Source organism: Ciconia boyciana, chromosome 20 (assembly GCF_034638445.1).
Source record: "Ciconia boyciana chromosome 20, ASM3463844v1, whole genome shotgun sequence".
Classification (NCBI taxonomy): Eukaryota; Metazoa; Chordata; class Aves; order Ciconiiformes; family Ciconiidae; genus Ciconia; species Ciconia boyciana.
Genome location: NC_132953.1, coordinates 670,609 through 692,300, shown reverse-complemented (window position 1 = coordinate 692,300; position 21,692 = coordinate 670,609). Strand labels below are relative to the sequence as shown.

At 58.0% G+C, this 21,692-nt stretch overlaps 1 protein-coding gene across 4 annotated transcripts; it reads right to left on the bottom strand.

Moving 5' to 3' along the window:
- Positions 1-22: 22 nt before the first annotated feature.
- On the bottom strand, positions 23-21,107 carry ST3GAL4 (ST3 beta-galactoside alpha-2,3-sialyltransferase 4). 4 transcript variants are annotated; one of them, XM_072884711.1, is made up of 12 exons: positions 21,063-21,107; positions 11,067-11,136; positions 4,698-4,776; positions 4,083-4,164; positions 3,449-3,529; positions 3,256-3,353; positions 2,840-2,900; positions 2,500-2,595; positions 2,218-2,407; positions 1,930-2,073; positions 1,645-1,788; positions 23-1,184 (listed from the first exon to the last, which is right to left on the bottom strand). In XM_072884711.1, the coding sequence occupies exons 3-12, from the start codon at positions 4,732-4,734 to the stop codon at positions 1,098-1,100; spliced, it is 1,020 nt and encodes a 339-aa protein (XP_072740812.1). In that variant the 5' UTR covers positions 4,735-4,776; positions 11,067-11,136; positions 21,063-21,107; the 3' UTR covers positions 23-1,097. The 4 variants fall into 4 exon arrangements, with proteins under 4 accessions (XP_072740812.1, XP_072740810.1, XP_072740811.1 ...); XM_072884709.1 differs by lacking the exon at positions 21,063-21,107 and adding an exon at positions 5,307-5,438; XM_072884710.1 differs by lacking the exon at positions 21,063-21,107 and adding an exon at positions 5,307-5,438 and having other exon boundaries at positions 4,095-4,164.
- Between the last annotated feature and the right edge of the window lie 585 nt (positions 21,108-21,692).

Here is a 21,692-nt window from a genome sequence, read left to right as displayed (position 1 = left end):
GTGCAGGGACGTGAGGCATAGGGACGTGGTCAGGGACAGGGGCATTTGGGGATGTGGGCTGGGGCATATGGGGACACAGGGACGTGGTCAGACACAGGGACATGGGCTGGAGCATCTGGGGACACGGGGACACAAGGACACAAGCCCAGGGACCTGGGCATGAGCACCCAGCCCAGCCTCACCAGGACCTTTATTGGGTGCCGGCAGGAGCCCCTCACACCCCCACCCATGGGTCCCAGGGGACCCCCACACCCAGGGACCCTGCACCGGGGGGGGAAGGCACCATTCAACCCCCTTCTGGGGGGGTGGGACACCCCCAAACCCCTGTCCCCCTGGGGCCGAGCACCCCGCCAGCCCCCCCACCTGAGGCCACCCGTCACCAACACAAGTGGCACGCGCAGCACGGGGGAGGCTTCACGATAAATAAGCTTTTAAATTAATTAAATTAAACCACCCCCCAAAGGACAGCGGCCCACCCCGAGGCCAGGCACCCCAGGGTGTCCCCGCCCGGGGGGGCTGGGGGGACGAGCCCCCGCGCCAGCGCTAAGGCACGGGACAGGGCCGCCGAGTAACAAGAAAATTTAAAAAAAAAAAGGGAAGGGGGAATTAAATATTTGGGGGGGGGACCAGGGCAGGGCCCCCAAAGGCTCCTGCTCCCCAGGGGGGGCCTGGGACCCCCAAGATCAGCCCCTCAGCGGGGCCCTCGTCCAAACATGAGAGAATTAAGGGAAAGAGAAAGCCCAGGGCAAGGGCTCCTGCCCCTGCCCTCGCCCCCCCAGGCCCGCTGGGAGGGAGGAACCCCCACCCCAAAAATCCCCTCCAGGTCCTCGGCAGCTTCAGTGTGTCGGTAGGAAAAGGCGCCGGCCGCGATGCCGCGGCACGGCCCCGCGGGGCTCCCTGCGCCCCCCCCAAATGCCCGGGGGGGCCACGGTCCAGCGCGGCCCCCGCAGCCCCAGCCCCGCTCGCTCCAAGAGTCCCAGGGCGACGTGGCGGCGGTGACGAGGACGCTGCTCTGCCCTCGCCCGGCTCCGGCCGTGCCGGCGTGGTGTCCCCCCCTCCGCGGCGGGGGACGCTGTCCCTGCGCAGCTCCGGTGGCCTCAGAAGTAGGTGAGGTTCTTGACGAGACCCAGCTCCAGCATCCGCTTGATGGCCACCGCCTCGTGCGAGACGTTGTGCTCCGACGCCTGCAGGACGGGGAGCAGGGGGTGACGCCGGAGCCCAGCGAGGAGCGGCCACGCGTTTTCCTTCTGCCCCCTCCCAGCCCTCCCACCTTGTCCACCCCACCAGCGTTGAGTTGACCCTGCACCTTCACCTGAAGTGAGGAGCCCCCCAAAAGGAGGGACAGGACCCCCCCTGCCCAAGCCCCCTGGGCGTGAGCCCTTCTGCTCGCACATAAACCAGATCCCACTCTCCACCGTGACCACAAAGACGTGGGGCTACAGGGAGAAGTTGGATGATGACCACCCAAAGGTGGACCTCAACGGCCATGCTGGAAGGGGAGCGAGGGGTGCCCACGGGGAGGGCCTCCGGTGCCGCTCAGCATCACCCAACGGGGCAGGGCGTAGCTCTCCTGGGCTGCGATCCCCCATCCCGGGGGGGAAAAATTAGGGGTAATGTGGACAAAAAGCGGAGGTAGATACTTACTGCCATGGACTTGAGCGTGATCTGCTCGTAGTAGTGAATGGTCTGCTTCTTGTTGGCCGAATCGGGGTAGCCGAAGCCCGCGATGTGCACCAGGTCACAGAAGTGCAGCGCCAAGGTGATGGCCAACAACCCCGTGGTGGGCTTCTGGAAGGAGAGGGTGGAGGAGAAGATGTGCGAAGAGCCTTGGGCCTTCAGCGAGCTGCGCGGGGGTGGCCAGGGGGAACAACGGGCAGGACGCCACCCCTTGGTGGGGGGAGCAGGGTGCCAACCATCCCCACCCCTCACCTGCTTGACCTTCCGCGGTTGCTTCATGGGGAGGTTAAGCAGTTTAGCAGCAGTTACTTCCATGTAATAAGGGTTGAGGATGCGCACGCGCTCCGGGTTGGCGTCCCAGATCAACGGGGGCTGTTTCCAAAACCCCTTCCGAACCTACGAGAGGATGGAGATGTCCAGTGGCGTCCCAACAAGAGAAGGCAGGTCCCCGGGGTGGGGTGGGGTGGGATGGGATGAGGGTAGGCTTGGACCCTGGAGCAGTCAGGGAGGGGTTGGACCCAGTTCCCCCGCCACGCTCACCCTCTTCTTGTCGTTGAGGATGGCCTCCATCCACTGGAAGTCCATGGGTTTGAAGGGCACCAGCACCAGCAACGTGTCGGGGTTGTTCTCCGTCCTGGGGTTGAAGTGGGCCGACTCCGGGTAGAAGAGGCGCATGGTGGTCTTGGAGCCCACGTCCTGCTCGTAACCGTGGACTGGGGCGTTGTTCAGCCTTGGAGGGGGGACATGGGGACGTCACCGGCGTCAAGCCCGTCTGCAGGTGGCACTGGGGAGGGGTCAATGGGACGGGCCCAGGGCCGTTACCTGATCACAACGTCGTACGTGTTGATGGTCTCCCCCATGGAGCTGTTGCGGAGCCGGTGGCCGTTGCCGATCACCGCGCACCTCCGGCACTTCAGGCTGCGAGAGAAAAGCCCCATCTCAACCAGACCTGCTCCAAAACCCAGGTGGTTTCAACTCCCAAGGGGGGTTTAACCCTGCACTGTCCACCCTACAAAGCTTCCCACGCTCCGTCCACCGACCCTGGGTCGCAGAGGTTCATTTTGCCGTATCTTGGGCCCACAACGTGCACATTTTCCCCCTCCCCAAGAGGGCAACGATGGAGAGGAAGACAGAAGAGCCCCAAAACCCACCCCGGAGTTACCTCTGGATGCTCTCGGGCAGGGAGTAGTGGGTGATCGACAGCAAGCGCAGGAGGACGTCTTCTGCAAAGCAAGGGCGAGGGGAAGGTGAGCAAAGGCAGCTCCTGCCTGCTACAACACCCTGGGTGCTGCCAGATCTCCCCCTGCCATTAATCCCAGCTCCCCCCAGATGTGGGCAGATAATCCTTGGCTGGGGCTTAGTAAAGCCTGGCCCACCCTAATCTCTTTTATAGGGACCACGTGCACCCAGGGCAAGTAGTTACGCACCACAAAGTCTAAAAATCAAGGAAACAACTTGCTAGGGAGGAGGAAGACAGAAAATAGTGTGTGTCCCCCGCCAAAAAAAAAAGTCAACCTGCAGATGTTTTTAAGAAGCACAGACAGACAGAAACCCACGGCGAGCGCTGCCGAGGCTTACCGCTTCCTTTTGTGCCGTAGGGCAGCTCGTAGAGCGACGGCGTCTTCACCCAAAAATAGTCCTTCAGCTGCAAGAAGAGCGGGTGGTCCCTCGTGTAGCTGCCGAGGAGCAAAGGGCCGGTGAGACCAGGACGGGGGGACGGCACGGGGAGGAGGTCCTGGCTCCCCCCTCTGCTCCCAACCCCGATACTCACTTCCCGATGAGCTGCGCCGCTTTCTTTTCCACCTCCCCGAGGGGACACGTCGTCTTGTTTTCTTGCACGGGGAAATAAAAGCTGTAAGGGAAGAGGTTTAAAAAAAAAAAAAAAAGAAAAAAATGATGCCTGCTCCTCTGCATCCCCTCCTGGCAATGGGGGCCCTGGCACCACCGCAGTGGGATTCAAGCCGTGCTGGCAGCGCCAGGGGTATCGCCAGCCAGATTTAAGGTCAGCTCTGCTTTGGGTATTTAATTGCTGGGCTTGCAGCCTTGCATCAGAAGAGGTCTCTCTTGCTCTGCTCATAGACCTCACACTCTCCGCTTTCCCCGTCTCCATCAGCATTGCCGGGACTGGGAAGAGAGTGGGTTTTCCCTTCCTCCCGGGCTCAGAAAAACACCAGCATTTGCTGAAAACCTCGCAGAGCCTGACCGCCAACACACGCCGAGGGGGAACCTCGTATCGTGTCCCCCCTCCTCCGGCAGCAGCCGGGGACGGTGCCACCTCCCCAGTCCCCCAGGACCCAGCGAGACGATGCTCCGGCATCCCTGTGCGGGACGGGCGGGAGGATACCACCTCCTGAGAGCAAAGAAAAGGGCAGGAGGTCCTTTAAACTTTAATAAAAGCCACTCACAGCTGTATGTACCTGTCTTCCCGGTAGATCGAGTACCAAACCATCACCAGAAACAGCGCCAGCACCCCGAGTATCTTCCCTCCTGCGCGCCCAGAGAGCAGGGGGAAAAGAAAAACACTGTCAAGCCAGTACCCGGGGTTTGGATAATGGGACGTTGGGGACCTGCAGCCCCCCGGGGATGTCCTGGTTAGATCCGGGATTGTGGAGCTGTCCCCGACACAGCCTGGCTGGCACGGTGTCGTCCCCCCCTCCCCCCGAGAGGAGCGGCTCCAAGATGGAGCCAGGTTGGTTTTGTCCCAGGTCCAAAAGCCACCGTGCCGTTTCCTCCTGCCCACCTTGCGTCAAAGGCTGCACAAACAGATCCCTCTTTCCGGGTGCCTCCACCTCGTTTTTCTAACGCAAAGCCCAAGGGCTTCCGGGTGCCCAACCCCAGAGGATCAAGGACCCCAAAATCACCCTCCCCGCCACGACTTCGCCCAGGGTGCCCCAATACTCCATCACCCCACTGGAGCCGCAGCCAAATTTGGCCCCAAAGCCAGATTTCCAAATGCAAATCCCCCGGGACCCCCATCCCTGCTTGGAAAGAGGGAGACAGGACCCCCCCATGGGACTCACGAGACTTGTTGATCATTTTTATCAGCAGGAGAGGCATCAGGCGAGGGCCGGGGCTCTCATCGCGGCTGCCGCCTGTCACCTGGAGTGGGAAAAGAGGGAAAGGCATCGGATGAGGTCAAAACCCATCGGAGCCATCCCCAAAAACCCCGTCCAGGAGGCATCGCCCCCCCCGCTTGCCCCATCCCCACCTCTGGGCGTGCGGGTGCGAGGGTTTCCCAAGGGATTTATTTCCATTTTAATTCACATTTCTCTGCTCCGCAGCCACCAAAGGTTTGATTTATACAGAGTTTATAAAAGCCAGGCAAGCAGCCGCGGTTCCCGAGGAGCCTCGGCCATCCAGGTTAAACACCGAAATTCCAAAAGGAAAAAAAAAATGAAGTAAAGAGGAAAAACAAGCTCCCGGTGGGGTTTCAACTGCAAAATCCTAAAGCGCCCAAATCGATGCCTGTGGCGAGGACCTGGGGGGAGGTTTTAAGCCCAGCCCTGGCTCAAGCATCCGACTGGCACCAGCCACCGCAGGTACGAAGCCAAACGTGCCGCCACCGCCGCCGAGCCGGGCAGAAAGGAGAGGAGCAGCCGAGCGGGATCAAAGCAAAAAGCATCACGTACTTGGGGAACCTCCAACACCTTCGATTCAACCATCCCGGCCCGGGGAAAGGGGGATGCCACAAGCTTAACGCATGCACGAACGCCGGCCGGGGAAGCGGGGTGCCTTTTTTCTTCCTCCGAAACCTCTCGTTCCTGGAATAGGGCAGCAAAGAGCCGTGGTCGGAGCCACCCCAGGACCAGCTCAACCCCATCCTGTCGCGACACGGCAAGGGTGCAAAATTAACTTACCAGCCGGGAGAAGTTTTAGGGTACACAGGAGACTTTGCTCCCCGATATAAACAGCTCCCCAACGATGAATCCTACTCTAAGCCTGGCTCAGAGCTGGGCTTGGCTTTGCCACCCTGTAACCAAGCTGCTCCCTGCTCCGGACCAGCCCCATCTCGGAGGAGGGGAGGGAAGGACGTGTTAAATGCCCAGCCAAGAGGAAAGGTGCATACCTGGGCTGGGCGATGGAAGTCCTGGACTCAAGGGCTTAGTCACCTTACGGGGGGGGGAACCCATCTCAGCACCCCACCCTGCCTAACAAAGCGCCGTTAATAAACCCAGCACCTGCCACCCGACGGGGCCACGTCCTCGCCCAGTCAAGAACGAGGCAAGAGCAGCAGCTTTTGGGGCAAAATACGTCAAGAAAGAGGTGAAACGGGACCAAAGATGGTCCCATGAGAGCCAGGCTCTTCCCTTTCTCATCACCGGCTCCTGGAAATTAAAAGGGCAGGAAAGGCAGTTAATTAAAAAGGGCAGGAAGGGCAATTAAAAGGGAATTAAGGGCAATTAAACCACGCTACGAGCAGCGGGACGGGATACGAAGCACAGAAAACTGTGTCTGTTTGACAGCAAAGCAGAGGGACGGGGATGGGGACAGGGACAGGGACGAGCGAGGTGGTACCCTGGGAAAGCGCCCGTCTCCCCTGAACCGCTTCTCCGCCATAAAACACGGATATAAACCCTTTCCTGGGGAATCTTGCCCGGGCTCAGCCCCGCCATTGCCCGGGGACCCCAGGATGGGGAAGCAAACCCCCCCCCCACGCCTGATTTACACCCTGGCTCTCATCCTGCATCCGTATTTCTGGCTCCACGAGCCCCTCCTGGCTTGGGAAGGAAAGGGAAGATTAAACCCACGATTGCATCTTCAAGGGTCGGAGCAAGCAGGGATGAAGAGCCGGGGGGATCTCGCCCCTTTATACATTAACATTTGCTTGAAAAAAATAAAATTAGGGGAAGTAAAGAGCAGCTTGTGTTTTCTTGGGGGTTTTTTGCCCGGCAAAACTGGCCACAGAATTCCCCGAGGGGAAATCTGCCGCGGCAGCCAGAGGCTGGCAATGCTCCCTGGGGGCCTGAGCACCCCCATTTGCCCAGGGCTGGGGTGCCTGCCGGGCATCGGGACCCGAATTTAGCACCAAATTCACCCCCAGCTCTCTCCTTCGGTGCCATATCACCCAGCTAAGCTTCCCACCAAACGGGCTTCACCCCTCCCGCTGCCTTAAGACACTGGGAAAAATCTGCTCTCACCCCCAGTGTTTGCTTTTACATACCAGCTTTTTTTTTATTTTTTTTATTTATTTTTTTAAAGGCTTTATGATCTTTTCCCAGGCTTGTACGCACAAGCTGGGCCTGATGCAAAACTTACCTAAGAGAAACACAGTTAATAACCCCAAGGAAAATGAAAGCTGTTTAGTGAAGCGTTGGGGGAACGCGGAGCTAAACAGAGCACAGCCAGGCTGCCCCCGCGCCCAGAATTAATTCAAGCTCCCCCCAGCCTCGTGCTACCAGATCCGCAGCCCAAACCAGAACGGCTGCTTTGAGCAGGAAGGTCTCGACACCCCGAGCCAGCTCCCTCCGTCCTCGCAGAGGTGGAGGGAGCCACGCTAAAGGCTCCTGCTGGTCCCCTCAGCATCCCCGTCCCACCGCAGCATCCCCGTCCCACCGCAGCATCCCCGTCCCACCGCAGCATCCCCGTCCCACCGCAGCATCCCCCCGCTCCTCCTCCACGGCTTTCCCCACCGCAGCATCTCTCCGCTCCCGCCACCCTGGCGGCGTCCCCGGCTGGCAGGGCGAGGTTCGGCGCTCGCCCCCTCTCACGGAAGGGATGCAGGCGTGCCTCGACCACCGCTCCCGCACGTTCGCTCCGAGGCATCGCCTTCCCCTGCCAAGCCCTGGAGCCAGGGGGAAAGTCCCGGGTGGATTCAGCTCCCCACGCTTGGAAGAAGCAACCAAAAAAAGCCCCTCTCTTTGATGTCTGAGCAACACACCTCCAAAGCAGCCCCTGGCTGAATATTATCACTGCATATATATGACTTAAAAGCCCTGCCGCCACCCGGTCTTCGCAGCCAGGTCTCCCCTTCCCCAGCTTGGCATTACAGGAAAAGTCCCATCCCCGGGATGCTGCGAAGCTCCTCGCCGAGTTTCCCCATCTCCCTCGGATCCAGAGCAGGGTTTTGCCTCCCAATTTCACCACGTCCCGGGAAAGCCCCCGGGAGACGCCAGCAACGACCGCAGGACCGACCCTGCTGCTGCGTGGGTGACCTCGGAGGAGCCCATCCCTGCATCTCCATCCTTCCCCCCACGGCCTCGACAGCTCCGGCCGGATCCAACATCTCCAGATTTAAGTCACGTCAATCCACAAAGCGGCAGCGGGCACCGGCCAAGCTGCTCCCAGCCCACATTTGGGGAAAAAAAAAAAAAAAGAAAAGAAAATGTATTTAAAGTCATGGCGCAAGCACAAAGGTGGGGGGTGATTATAAATCCCCCCACCCCATCCCAGCGCGGGCGGACGGTGATGCCAGCCACCCGCTGCCATCCCGGCAAAGCGTCCGTGGACCAACAGGCCACGCAGCAAAAGCTCTTGGTACTTTTATGTTTCCATGGTAACCCATGGATTGGGAAAACGAAGCGTGACACCAGGCGAGGACACCTCTCCCATGCTCCCACCACCCCGTCCCACACATCCGTGGGGCACGGAGCTGCCCGGTCCAGCTTCCCCGGGTGAGAAGGATGCTCATCGGAAAACGAGCATCTCCGACGGTTCACCCCAAAAAACCATGCATTTATTTTTAACTGGAGCAGAGCTGGATTTGAAGGGATCACGCCCGAGGAAGGGATGCACCGGCAATCCCTAGGGATTCACTCCCAGCAGCGGGAACCGAAGGGAGACGGACAGACGGCCGGGACAGCACAGACCCCTTCGACCCCAGCCGGACCATCTCTCCTGAGCCTTCAAGGCACGCGGGGACCAGCAGGACGGATCCTGCACTCCATTTTGAGGACAACCACCAAGATCGACCCCCACGGAAGCAGTTCACAGCCCCGGGATCTTCCAAGCCCCCATCCCACGGGTTTTCTCCACGCGGTAGGGCTGGGATTGCCAGAGGAGCCTGGCAGATGCCGGCTTACCCCCCACGCCGGCTCGGCCACATCCTGCCTCAGCAAAAGCATCGCGTGCCGGAGCCTGAACGCGACATGGGAGGTGGCCGGGGGCGATCCTCCGGGGAAACGATCCGGCCAACTCAAGGCGCTGCCTGGGCTTGGCAGAGCATCAAAGGTACCCAAATCCTCAGCCTGGCATCCCAAAGCTTCTTCGTCCCGGCTGCTGCGAGCTCCAGGTGCTCAGGGATTTATTTTTTTTCCCCCCCAAGCTGGGAAAGAAACAGAGACCCACAGCGGGGAGAAAAACCTCGTGGGATTGCAAATGACCACGGTCACAAGGCCAAAAGGCAGCAGGGTCTGGATGCGATCCCCCCACCAAGGGACGCTGCGGCGGGATGGGGATGCTGTGGGGAGGGGAGCAGGGATGCTGCGGTGGGATGGGGGTGCTGGGGGGGGACCAGGGATGCTGCGGATCCCAAAAAATGGGACCAGAAAGCCAGAAAATGGCAGGGCAGAGCAACTGCAAGAGCACGATCTGGAAGCGCAGCGGGCCAGGGGACGCAGGAGGTCACTAGGATGCGGCACTGCAAAAGTCAAGCCTGTTCGACAGCAGACACGGCCCCGCCGAGGGCACAGAGAGCCAGCCCGTGCCGCTGATACCCACTTTTATCCTATTTTAAGAGCCCTGCAAGTCACTTTAAAGGAATCTTAATTGCTTCTTAATAAGAGAGGCAGAGTTGTTTCTTTAGCCGGTGGTATCCTAGGCATATAATAACCCGGCCAAAGATATATGATAGGGGAAAAAACCCCCCTCGTTGGCCTGTAAGCCTTAACAACACATTTACCTGTGACAAGGGTGCAATTTTAGAGGCAGCAACATCAAATAAGCTCAGGCAGGACAAGTATTTCCACAGCAGCAGGTCCCCAGAATAAATCCGGGCTGCTCCTGCCTTTCACAGCACTGTTGTTTTTAACGCGCTCGGGAGCTGAAACCCGATTCAGGCCAGCGCTGCCACCATCTCTCCTCTCCTCTCCCACTATTCTTTTTTTTTTTTAATCCTTGCAGCAGGAAAAACACAGGGATGGGACCCGAATCCCTTCGTACGGCCCCAAATGCCAGCTCCGTGGGTATACCTGAGCATCCCATGCCTCTGGGGTAACCCCATGCTACCGAAGGAGCTACACGGCTCCTCCTCGGTGTGTTAGGCTATATTATATAGGTTTAATCACTCTTTTCCTATTTAAAAAAAATATAAAAGTCCCTTTTTGCCGGATGTGGCTCGCTATAACCCAGCAAATATAACCGAGCTGCCGGAGGAGAGCTGTGTGGGGACAACCCCACGCTAACGACACGAGTGACGATTTTATACCCATGGGATTTCATCGCCGAGCCTCGAGAGCCCCCAGTGTGGGGCCGGCCACCCCCTCCTCCTACCTGCCCCAGCCGGTCCCCATTTGCCGCCACCATCACCTCGTTGCCATGTTTACTCGCCGGCATCTCCATCCTCGGGGACTGCCCAGGGACGCAGGCGGCAACGGTGAGAGCGGCTTCGGCAACGTGGCTTTGCACTCGCGCTTTGGTCTAAACCCCCCCCAAAAAGCAGCCGAAAGGGGAAGGCAGCAATCTTGGGGTGCAGGCAGGGTGAAGGCAGCCTTGCCCCGCTGCCTGCTCCCCCGGGAGCAGCCGCCCCCTTACAGCGGGGACGCAAACAGCCCAGGGAGGTAAAAAACAAAACCATCGAGATGCTCCAGCCCACCTCCAGCCCAAACCCGAGCAATGACCGGATTCAACCCCAGCTCTCCGGGGAAATTACGGGATCTCAAGCCCCAGGGCTAAGTCATCCCGCAAGCAGCTACCATCCCCAGGGGCTTTTGACGACGGGGATCCCCTTTTGGGGGCTCAAAAGCCGCCTGCCCAGTCGCCGTCCCCTTTGCAAGGCTCCAAGTGCCACCTTAACCCCGCCTGCCACGGCAGCCCCGCGGTTTCCCTGCCGTTTCCTCCACACCTCCTGTTTTTTGCTGGCGAAGGGGCCAGTTTTGGGCTCACGTAACCCCCAGGGTAACCTCACCCTTGAGCTCAAGTCCTCCAGCCCCAAAACCTCCGGGGTGAAGCAGCCGTATGGATTTACCCCCGCTGCCCCTACACCAGCGAGCTTGCGCACCTCCCCTGCTCTCTTCTCGCGTGTTAAGGTCCACGGAGAAAGATATCCGGAAAATAACCCGCTCCATCGCTTTGCACCCCCAGCATCGCCTCAATGCTCCGTTAACCCCATCAGCCACGCCGGGAGGGGGATGCTCGTCTCGGGGAGACCTTTTCCAGCATCCCCGGCAGCGGGAAAGGCTGAAGCTGGTCCCCATCAGGGCACAATAAGCTGGCGGGAGGTCACAGCTACTTACGGTCTGTCGTCTTGGTCCAAGCAGAGCAGGCAGGAGCTCGGCGGGATCTACAAGGCCATCCTCTCTTCCCCTGGCGAAGGGAAAAGGGAGAACATCCTTAGGGCCACGGCTTCGGGCAGCACGCGAGGCACGCTTTGCTTAGCGGCCATCCACCTTCGGAGGACCCAGTGGATCCCTACTGATCCCCACCCAGGGCAGCTCCAAGCACCGACGGGGGAACCAGCCCCGGGGGACCAGCAGAAGGGCCCCGGCGAGCCATCACATGGCGCAGAGGACGCGCGCGGTCTCCGCAAAGCCACCCACCTCCTCCAGCGCCGGCAGCGCCCAGGGCCGGGCTTCCAGCTGCTTTTAAGGAGGAGACACGGCCGTTCAGAGCCCACACCTCGCCACAGGTTTCCCCAACACCTCGTGGCCTTTCCCACCGAAATCCCCTTCCATGACTCACTTGGATTTTTAGGAAGGGGGTGATGCCCTTTCCCAGGGAAAGGGGGATGCAGCCCTGCTCATCCTGGGACGCTCCGCAGCTCTCCTGCCTTCTCGCACGGAGGATGCTCCTTAATCCTACATCTCTAGTATCTCTTCCCCCAAAACTTTTCAAATGACGCATCCTCGCCCAGCGCTGTAATATCTTTACGATTTGGGGAAGGAAAAACCCTGCCGAGGAGTTCCCATGCACAGAAACCCTTCTGCCACGCTGCTTCTCAAAGAAAAGCCTCTCTGCAAGGACAGCTGCTCTGCATCCAGCTTAATTCCCCCAGCTAACGAGCAGCGAGGTGGGGTGAAGGGGGAAAACGAGCCAGCCCATTGCTATCTCAGCCAGGAGCCAGCTTTGCTCTTCCCTCTGTGCCAGTGGGATGGATGGGGGATGGTGGGAGTCATAATTCTCCCCCAAAAAAACATGAGGAACAATCTCAGCCCAGTTCAGCGGAAGGAAGGGCAAAGCAGATGGGGAGCGGTGGCCTGGACAGGACCAGGAAGGTGCTCTCTGCAAGGTGCTTGAGGCCAGGCAGAGAAGATGCTTCCGAGGGGAAACTCTGAAGGGCAGGAGGCTTCCTTACCTCTCTCCATCTCCTCCAGCTGGGAAAAGCGAAGGTGAGAGATGCTGGGAGCCACCAAGCCGGTGCAAGCCTTCCCCAAGGCACGCTTCGCTCTTAAAATCCCATTAATTTTAACAAAGAGGGTATGTCCCTGTGCAAGGGATGGGGAAGGAAACCACGGAGCATCTCTGAGATGCTTTCTCCTATCATCAAGGCTGGGAACTTCTCCCCAGGGATGAGGCTTTCCACAGAGGCGCTGGGAGGACAAGGGATGGCTCCGCATCTTCCCTCTCCAGCCAAAGCAGCTCTGCTTTCTCCTACCTCCACCATTTGCTGGGGGGAGCAATTAAACCAGAGGGCTTGGGGCAATCAACAGCCAAACCAGATGCACTTGGGGCCGCTTTGCAAGTGCCCCAAAAAATTCACCATCCTGCAGCAGGGTCTTTCCAGCAGCCCTGAATCCACCGGAGCATCCACCATCGCCGCTGATAAGGAGCCTTTTTATTTAGAGCGGTGAATTATAGGATTCGCTAACGAGGTTAAACTCTCCCCGGGGAGCTCCTGCTAAAGCACTTCATGGCGCAGCATCGGCCCCTGCCTGTACGGATGATGAGGAGGATGCTCCGAGCTGCCTGGGGGTGGGCAGGGGGATGCCTCCTTCCCCACAGCATCCCCCCGGGAGGATGCTGCAGCCCTGGATCCGCCGGCGACTGCGATCCCTCGGAGCACGTGGGCCCTGCCGGGGAGGATCCGAGGTCTTGCCCGAAGCTGGTCTTTCCAGCTCGACTGGAAGAGCTGGGAGCCGGATGGCTGCCGGTCTCCCCAGGATTGTTTTCCAGCCTCCCGAGCAGTCTCCCCGCCATCAGCCGATGCAATCGGCTCTTCCCAGCCCAAGGTCCAGAAAAAAACCCATGGCGGTTCAGGCGTCCACCGGGTCAAGAGCCGCCGTCTCCAGCACTCGCCGCGGGCGGCTCAACCCATCCGGCAGCTGATCCCGGCAGGAAATGAACGTCCTTTATCCCAGAGCCCTCAAAAAAACCCTAAACAAGCGGAATTTTGCTCCTTTTCCTCCCCAGGCTCCCAGCTAACACCGCCTGCCTCAGTTTCCCCTCCTGCCTACCAGCCTGCAGTTAAATTACGATTTCTAATTTGAGGGGGGGGGGGGGGGCAGAAGGCACCTTGCGCTCGCTCCCCGACATCTCCCCTCCGGGATGCTCGTGGCTTCGGGCAGATTAAAACAAAAACCCAACAGCCGCATCCCTTCCCCTATTAAGGATCAGTCCTTTGAGGGGCTCAGCCCCGCTGCGGGAGCATCCCCGGGGGGCATGGGCATTTTCGGGACTTGCAGAGGCAAGAGGGGACACGTGCAAGGCAGGGACGAGCCACCGAATCCCTCCCATCCATCATCCTCCCCATCGAGGACCGGACCCCCCGGGGGCTGCTAAAAAAGAGGAAGGGGGAGATGGAGACGGCGTTTCTCCTCCTTCCACCAGCCAGACCTGAAGCAAGGCAGCCGTCCATCCATCCGTCTGTCTGCGCTCCATCGCCGGCGCCAGTCTCCCTCGGTTAAAATTACCTCCCGAGGGGGGAGAGAGCAAAAGCCAGGCTGGGAGGGGAATAAAATCCAGGTGAGCTCATCCTCCTCCTCCTCCGGAGAAAACGTCTCTACTTGGCATGAGCGAGGTGTTTCCAAGCCCGGCACATCCCTCACGTCACCCCGATCGCTATCGCCCCGGGACCAGGAGCTTATTCATTCGGCCGGTATTTAGCGGGAGATAATCCAGCTGTTTCCCGACCACGCTTTGGCCAAGCCAAAGGTGTAATTCCAGTGTGGGATGCGATTTTTCGATAGAGGTTTCCCTGCTGATCCTCACCCCAGCATCCCGGGGGATGCTCCCTGGCCAGGAGAGCACGGAAGAGCCAGCAGAACCCCCATCCCCCACCCTAACTGGGTTTTTTATTAAATTAGTAATTTATTAAATTTATGAAATTATTTTATCAAAAATAAAATAATTCAATAAACCTATTTCTATTAAATCCCCAAGAATGGGAGGAAAAGCAAGGCTGCCCAGCCAAGCCGGATTATCCGAAGCTGCGACCGACCTAAAAATAAACGACCGCTATTTAAGGATGAGCCTCCTGTGATAAAAACCTCCCTAAATGAAATAAAAAGAAAGAAATAGACATGAGAAATTGCTGCTGTTTGCAAGCTGGGGTGTTTAGCATCACTCATCAGACCAAACAAAGCCTATTTTGGGTTTATTTCTTAGCAAAACTCTGCGCTTCCAAGGGAAGAGCATCCCCAGCCTTAAAGCCGCTGATTTACAGACACCCCATGCATTTAGGCGAGCCAGGCAAATAAATAATTAAGATTTAAATATGCATTTGCATAATACAGATAATCTGACAATTTAACTTGTAAATGTAGTCGGAATTAAGCAGCGACTTTGTTAATTAGGTAGCAAAGGGGCCTGGGAAGCCCCAGCTCCACAGCAGACGCTGAAGGACCATAAGGATGCCAAAGGATGCTAAAGCCGAATTTGCCGGGGGATGCAGGGGCTTGGCAGCGTCGGGACAGGTTTTATCCTCCCCCAACACGGTGCCGGGGCACCAAACCCTTGCATTCACCCATATTTTTATTGCAAAAGCCTCCCCAGCTCCTCCAGCCCTTCATCGGGAGCTGCCTGTACCTTCCCACCCTGCCTGCACCAGCCAGCAAGGGCTGCCATCACCTCGCGACAGAAAAAATAAAAGGGCAGAGGTAATATTTTTGAGGACAAATAGCTGGGGTTTTTTTGTTGTTGCATAAATAGAGTGCTTTGAAAGCCAGGCTCTTGGCCACCCTCGGCTCCCCCCACCCCAAATACCAGATCTCGCTACCCAGACGCGGCCTGGGAGGGAAACCTGTTGAGCCCATATCTGCACGAACAGACGGCTCTTTGTGATATTTTTTTTTCCCTTCTATTTTTTTGTTTTGAAGCACCGCTGGTTATCATACAGGGACGGGCACAAGGACTTCCCACCCCTTGGCGTGGTTCCTGAGGTCTTGTTTTCCACTTTAACCCTGCACGGGGAAGGCAGCATCACATTTAACCCCTAAAGCCCGTCGTTCCCCTTCCTTTTTGACACCATCCCCACATCCCACACCCCGCTCCTCCTTCAGTCCTGCATCCCCCCAATCCACTCGCATCCCCTCTCTCTGCATTTTTTCCCCCCTTATCTCTCACTTTCCACTCCATTTTTCCCCACGATGTCTCGGCGGTCTCCTCCATTCCCAACCCAGGCGGGTCCGGATCCATCCTCGTGCCATAAAATCCCACCCCACAAACCCCACACCGAGGGGCTCGGACGAGCTCGACGGCCACGGAGCTGCCGGGACGGGGTTTTAATACCCAGACAGGGGTGTTTTATTACCCGCCATGGGGATGCTCGGCTGGCAGCGTGCATACAGCATCGGCAAAGCCCCAGAGCAGCAGCTTTGCAGCGTTAAAGCATCCTCAACTCTTGCTCGGCGCTGTCCTGCCTCAGTTTCCCCACTTTGGGGCTCAGGGAAGCTCTGCGTGGTCGGCAGCGTGGGCAGGGGATGCAGCAGGGATTCCAGCCCAGCTTATATATATATATATATTTATTTTTTAAAGGAAATTAAAAAACCACCTGATGGAAATGTCGCAAGCAGCTCAAAACCTGACACAGGATCTGACCTGGGGCTCCGGCTTGTGCAAGATCTGACCTCAGACCACCGGCATCACACTCCGGTTAAAAAAACTGAGGCTCTGCTGGCTCAGGCCGGCCGGATATCGGGATGCCAAATCCGTCCGGGAAAACTTCGGCAAGGCTGCCGGCGAGCTGGGGGAGACATTTTGCAAGGGGAAGAGCCGAAGCGGGAACGGCATCTGGAAGCGATCGGAGGCGAGGAGCCTCTCCCAGGCGCAGTGGGGAATTCCAACAGCGTGAGCTCAGGTTAGAGCCTCCTTCACAGATTCAGGATTTAAAAAAAAAAAAAAAAACAACAAACAAGCTTCAGCATATATATTTTTAAACCTGCAAATAACGAAGGAAAGGAAGCCAGCTCCCTGCTCAGTCCTACCTGGATGCGGCTTTGTCATTTAGGTTGATTCTGATTTGCAATAAAAAAAACCAAAACAAAAACTAAGGAAAAGGAGAAATATCTTCATAGATTTGTTGATACAATTTTGCAGGCGTGGTGTCGGGAGGAGAGTCCTCCTCCAGCGCTGCACCGTTTAGAACAGCCTTGTTTGCATGACGATACACCCCGGCACCACGCATCCCAGGGCACCGCTGCATCCCACCTCCGAGCATCCCTCCCCGGCACCAGCTGCATCCCACAACGGTCCTCGAGCGGCAGCAGCTCAGCAAACCCAGGAGCATCCTTGGGATGGCATCGAAGAGCCGGCGGAGGATGCCATCCTAGCTTAGATGGAGCGGTCCTCTGCAAGGGACCGATGCAATGGGGAGCCCTCGGCCCCCTCCAGCCATCCCTGAGCCTGTGGGACAGGGACCAGCAGCACCCACGGAATCACAGAATCACAGAATCGCGTAGGTTGGAAAAGACCTTTAAGATCATCGAGTCCAACCGTAAACCTAACACTACCAAGACCACCCACGGGTGGTCAAACCCACCCGCGTTGGACACCCCGGTAAAGCACGTGCCATGCGGGGATGGTGACACCCAAACCGGTGGCACAGTCAGGCTGCCTGCCAATGCCCCCCTGCACCTCTGCCGTGCCCTTTCGCACAGCCAGCACGTAAATACACACCTTAAAACCAAAAATACCCGACCGCACGTTAACACCTACATCGATATTATATAAATAACTTGCCCGTAATTAATATAAACCACCTGCACGGCAGCTTGTGTGCTCAAGAAGTCCCAAGCATCCCGCTGAAGCCATGCCAGCAAACCTACACCCCGTCCCTCTTTGTGCCAGAGCAATTTATCGCAGGGCAGGATCCACAGGGGACGCGCGGAATCCGGCCCCGTCCGCCAGCACCTACCAAATCCTGCTGCCCTAAAATCGGCCCCATCACGCACCGAACGCCCCGAAGCAAGCGCTCGCCCGCCTCCTTCCCACCTCCATCGCTCCCACCCACCTTCCCGGCAGCCCGGCGGTCACCATCCTGCACGGATCCACGGCACGGCGGAGCCAGACCAGCCAGGAGCAGCGTCTGCCGGCGATGCCGGCACTGCAGCTCAGCGGTCTCCGGCAGACGGCAAAACACATCCTGGAGAGGAGCTGCAGCCCGCGCCAGCCCGAAACCACTCCGAGCATCCGCCAGTCCAAAGCAAAACCGGGATGGAGGGGGGCTCCTTCTCCAGTTTCGTCTTCCCCGACGGCCAAATCCCTTTTCCTTCCTGCAAAGAAACTTTCCGACCCAACCCCGGTCACATGCAAGGGGTCAGCAGCTGGAAACAAAAGTGATTAGCAAGAACTGGGCTTTTTGGTTTTTTCCCCCTCTCTTCCCTCCCAGGAAGATGCAGGATTTTCCTCGAAAAAGCTCAATAAACGCAAGGATCGCAGCTGGAGGACGGAGAAGCCACCGGTGTCCAAGCACAAGAGGAAGGCGAGGGGAGGTTAAAAAGAAACACCAAAAAAAGAGAACCAGAAGTTGCAAAGAGCAGTGTGAGTCAAATCATTTCCTTTCCTCTCTGCAAAATCAACACCGCTCGTGTGTCCCCGACAACAACACGAAGTGTCCCCGACGGCGTCGTACGAGGGTCACTGGCCCCAGCCCGGTGGCCCCAGCCTGGGACGGGGAGAGCGGGACGGGGTCCCCACAGGGATGCGGGCGAAGCCGGGATGCCAGCCTCTGCGGGAGGAGAACCACATCCCTATTCCTTATGCAGCTGTTGCGCTGCGCCCAGAGAAAACAACCACAAGGGGGAAAGAAATAAATAAAATAAATTATTTTTTTAAAAAAGCATGATAGGAAAAGCTCTTGAGAAGAAGAGTCCCAGCCCGAACCAGCTCTGAAATACTCAGGACTAAAGCAACGGGACCATCGCCTTATACAAGTGAATAAGCAACAGGATATGTGGGATTTAGAGATAGTGCCAAATAATTAGTTTTAATTAGTGGGATTCAATCTGAGAATCGCTGCCGGCCGAAACCCCCCGAAAACAGGCACGTGGAGAGCCCCAGCCTCGCCGGGGCTGGGCTTGGCATTCCCACGTCCTGCAGCCTGGCATCCACCTCTGATGTTGGTTGCAAGCAGGCGGATGACACAAGCTATAAAAATCCAGGCTTGGAGACCTAAGTATGGTTGTTCCAGAGTTTAAAATGGACTTAAATGGATGTTTGCACTCCACGGGTGGGTTTGCACTCCACGGGTGGGTTTGCACTCCACGGGTGGGCTAGGGACCAGGAGGATGCTCCAGTCACCATCACGGTCCCAGCTCTGGAAGACACCCTACTCACAGACCTCCATGGTGGTCATCCCTTAAAATTAGTGTCGACAGACAGTTCCTCCTCTTATATTTACATCTGCAGAGCCCTTAGCCCGTATCCTCACGGGATTCGGTGCCTTGCCATAGCAGTTGCTATTAAATCACGGCCCGGAGCTGGAGGAACGAGCAGCCCTCTAATGATGCAGATAATTAAGCACAGGGGTTGGGGAGAGTCCAGCAAAGCGTGCTGACCCCATCCTATAGCTTATAAGGATGTTAGGAGTGCATTATAGGTTGGACAGGTCGTTCGGAGCCAGGGTAGGAAGAGGAGACCTCACGCCTGCAGGACAGCCAGCACCGGAGCTGGAAGCGGGCATCTCCTGGGATGAGTCCACCTTCAAGTCCTCTGCTCAAGATCCTGGCTCTTGCCAGGCTGGGATCCGGCACGCGCTACGGAGAGCTGCGATGCAAAGCCAAGCAACGCAACGGGAAGCGCAGTTGCAAGGCAACACGGCAAGCTGCAATGCAAGTGGGCTGCAGCCACCAGTCCCAGCGCATCCCCCCACACGGCTGATCCCCGACCCCGAAGCTCCAGACCAACAGCAGTGACCAGCGGGGACCTGCTCCAGCCCCTTCGCTGAGCAAAGGGAAAAGGTTCTCTGCGCACACTTAAAATCACCAGCTCCATCACCAATCTGGGGGTTCTGCCCTGCCTGGGGTGTCCGTCCCGTGACGGACGGACTATGCAGCCGTTGTGCTACGCCCAGAGAAAACAACCACAAGGGGGAAAAAAATAAATAAAATAAATTATTTTTTTAAAAAAGCATGATAGGAAAAGCTCTTGAGAAGAAGAGTCCCAGCCCGAACCAGCTCTGAAATACTCAGGACTAAAGCAACGGGACCATCGCCTTATACAAGTGAATAAGCAACAGAATATGTGGGATTTAGAGATAGTGCCAAATAATTAGTTTTAATTAGTGGGATTCAATCTGAGAATCGCTGCCGGCCAAAACCCCCCACTGCCCTGCCGCTCGCCATGGAAAGCCTGAGCTGGCTTTCGCCCTCTGCTCCGCCGCCGGCCTCTTCATCTCCGAGAGCGGTCGGAGGGAGAGCCTGGCAGAGAAGACAGGCAAATTCAGCAGGACTTCCCCAAAAACTCTGCCGCAAGACTTTAATTAGCTCATCTCACTAAGAGATGGGGACCGGAGTCGCCGAGCAGCCCGGCACCAACCCACCGGGCATCAGGACTGCGCGGGCATCGCTCTATTAACCCGATGGGGGAAGACGCATCCCATGCCCCATGTCCAAGCTGAGGAGCACAAAAATGCCCCCGGAGGAAGATTTTCCTTTGTTCTCCGCTCCCCAGAACAATAAAACCCCATCGGCTCACCCTGCGAGAGAGCTGACATTGAAAGATCAAGGGGGGAAAAGTCCGGCTGGTCCTTCTTCTGCCGTCTCGGGGCAAGCAGCCTCATCTCCCCCCGGGAACGAGCCCATCCCGTGGGAGAAGAGGGCACGCAATGGGGTGGGATGGGATTTATCAGTATCCTGCACCAGGATGCCTGAATCCTGCTCCCGGCAGCTCTGCCCACACCAGGATCGGTCCCTCCTACCCCTTTGGGATCACCAGGCTACCAGAGCGCACCCGTCAACCGGTCAGAGGATGCTCGGGCATGGGGGAAAAAAAAAAAAGCTCAGACCACTTAAATAAATCATCCTCAGCCCGCGCCGCTGCAAGAGCGATACCGTCCAGAGCCGCACACGGGGCACGTCCTCCCCTCCCCAGGGCCTCGGGGAGGATTTTCCCTTCCTCACACCAGCGCCCAGGCATTCATATCGCACACAGCCATCGAAACGAGCCCCCCGCACGCTAGCGGAAGATGCCAGAAACTCTCTTGCCGGGGGTCTCAGGGTGGGTTCGCCTTCCTTAGGGGTGGCCATGGGCAGGAACGGTGCTGAAGGCCGGTTTTTTCCCAGCGAGACGCAGGGGTTTTGTTTTGCCGAGGATCGGGCGGCAGCAGCCGGAAGGGCATCGCAAGAGCGGGGGGCTTCCCTCTCGCCGCTGCCCGCGCACGCTTCGCCACCTGGAAATTCACCCCCGCTCAGGCACTGATTAATGACATTAATTAGAAAAATAATAATTTTAAAAACAACAAAAAAAAAAGAACCCAACCCAGCAGAAATAAAGCAGCTTGCTCACTTTCGGGTGTGTCGCGCTCGCCAGGGCACCGATGCCATGGGGTGGGATGCATCGCTGGGGGTCCAAGCTTGGGTTAACGAGGGGGGTCCTCCCCTACCCCCAATTTGCACAGTCCCCCCCCCCTCCCCACGCAAACCCTGCCTGGGAGCTGCAAAGCAGGCAGCGCTGCCTGTTCTGCCGCCCTCCCAGCACGGACCCCCCCAAAATAAAAAAGCTACCGGAGTTTTGCTCGCACCCCCCCCCCCCTTTTTTTTTTTTTTTTGCTCAACCCCACCGGCTCGCAAACGCGCTTTGCAGCTGGATTTCTAGGGGAGACACGGACACGGGGACCCCCCACGCTGCTGCAGACTCACCATGGGGCGGGCGCGGGGGCCGCGGCGGGGGCGGCGGGAGGATGCGGGGGACCCGGTGCGGGATGCCGGAGCCAGCCCGGGGATGGGCGGGCGGGGAGCGGGCACGCTTGCGCACACAGCCGGGATGGGAGGGAGGGAGGGAGGGAGGAGGGAGGGAGGGGAAGAGCATCCCGGGAGCTGGAAGCACCCCTGTCCCCCCCCCCGCTCCATCCCCCGGCAGTGGAGAGGTGGGGGAGGACAACCACCCACCCACCCCCGCCATGCCCAGTGGACCCCCCAAAAATCACAGCGCTGGGGGCAGCCCCCTCCCCAGCCAACTTAGGGTGGGCTCGGACCCCCCCCTTGGTACAAATCTCCCCAAAACCCACCCCAAAATGAGCAGCTCACAGCAAATTTTTCTTTTTTTGGGGGGGGGGGGGGAGCAAAGCTTACCCCACCGGGGACTTACGCTGCGCTGGGGGGGGTTGCATCGTTCCCCCACCAAATTCGCCAGCCGAACAAGCACGAGGTGATGTGCGGAGGCTCTGGGGATAGGGATGGTTTTGCGTCAAATCATCAGCTCAATATTGGGTTTGGTTTTTGGTTTTTTTCCCTGCAGAGAAATTAATTCCCACCGCGAGAATGCCCCGT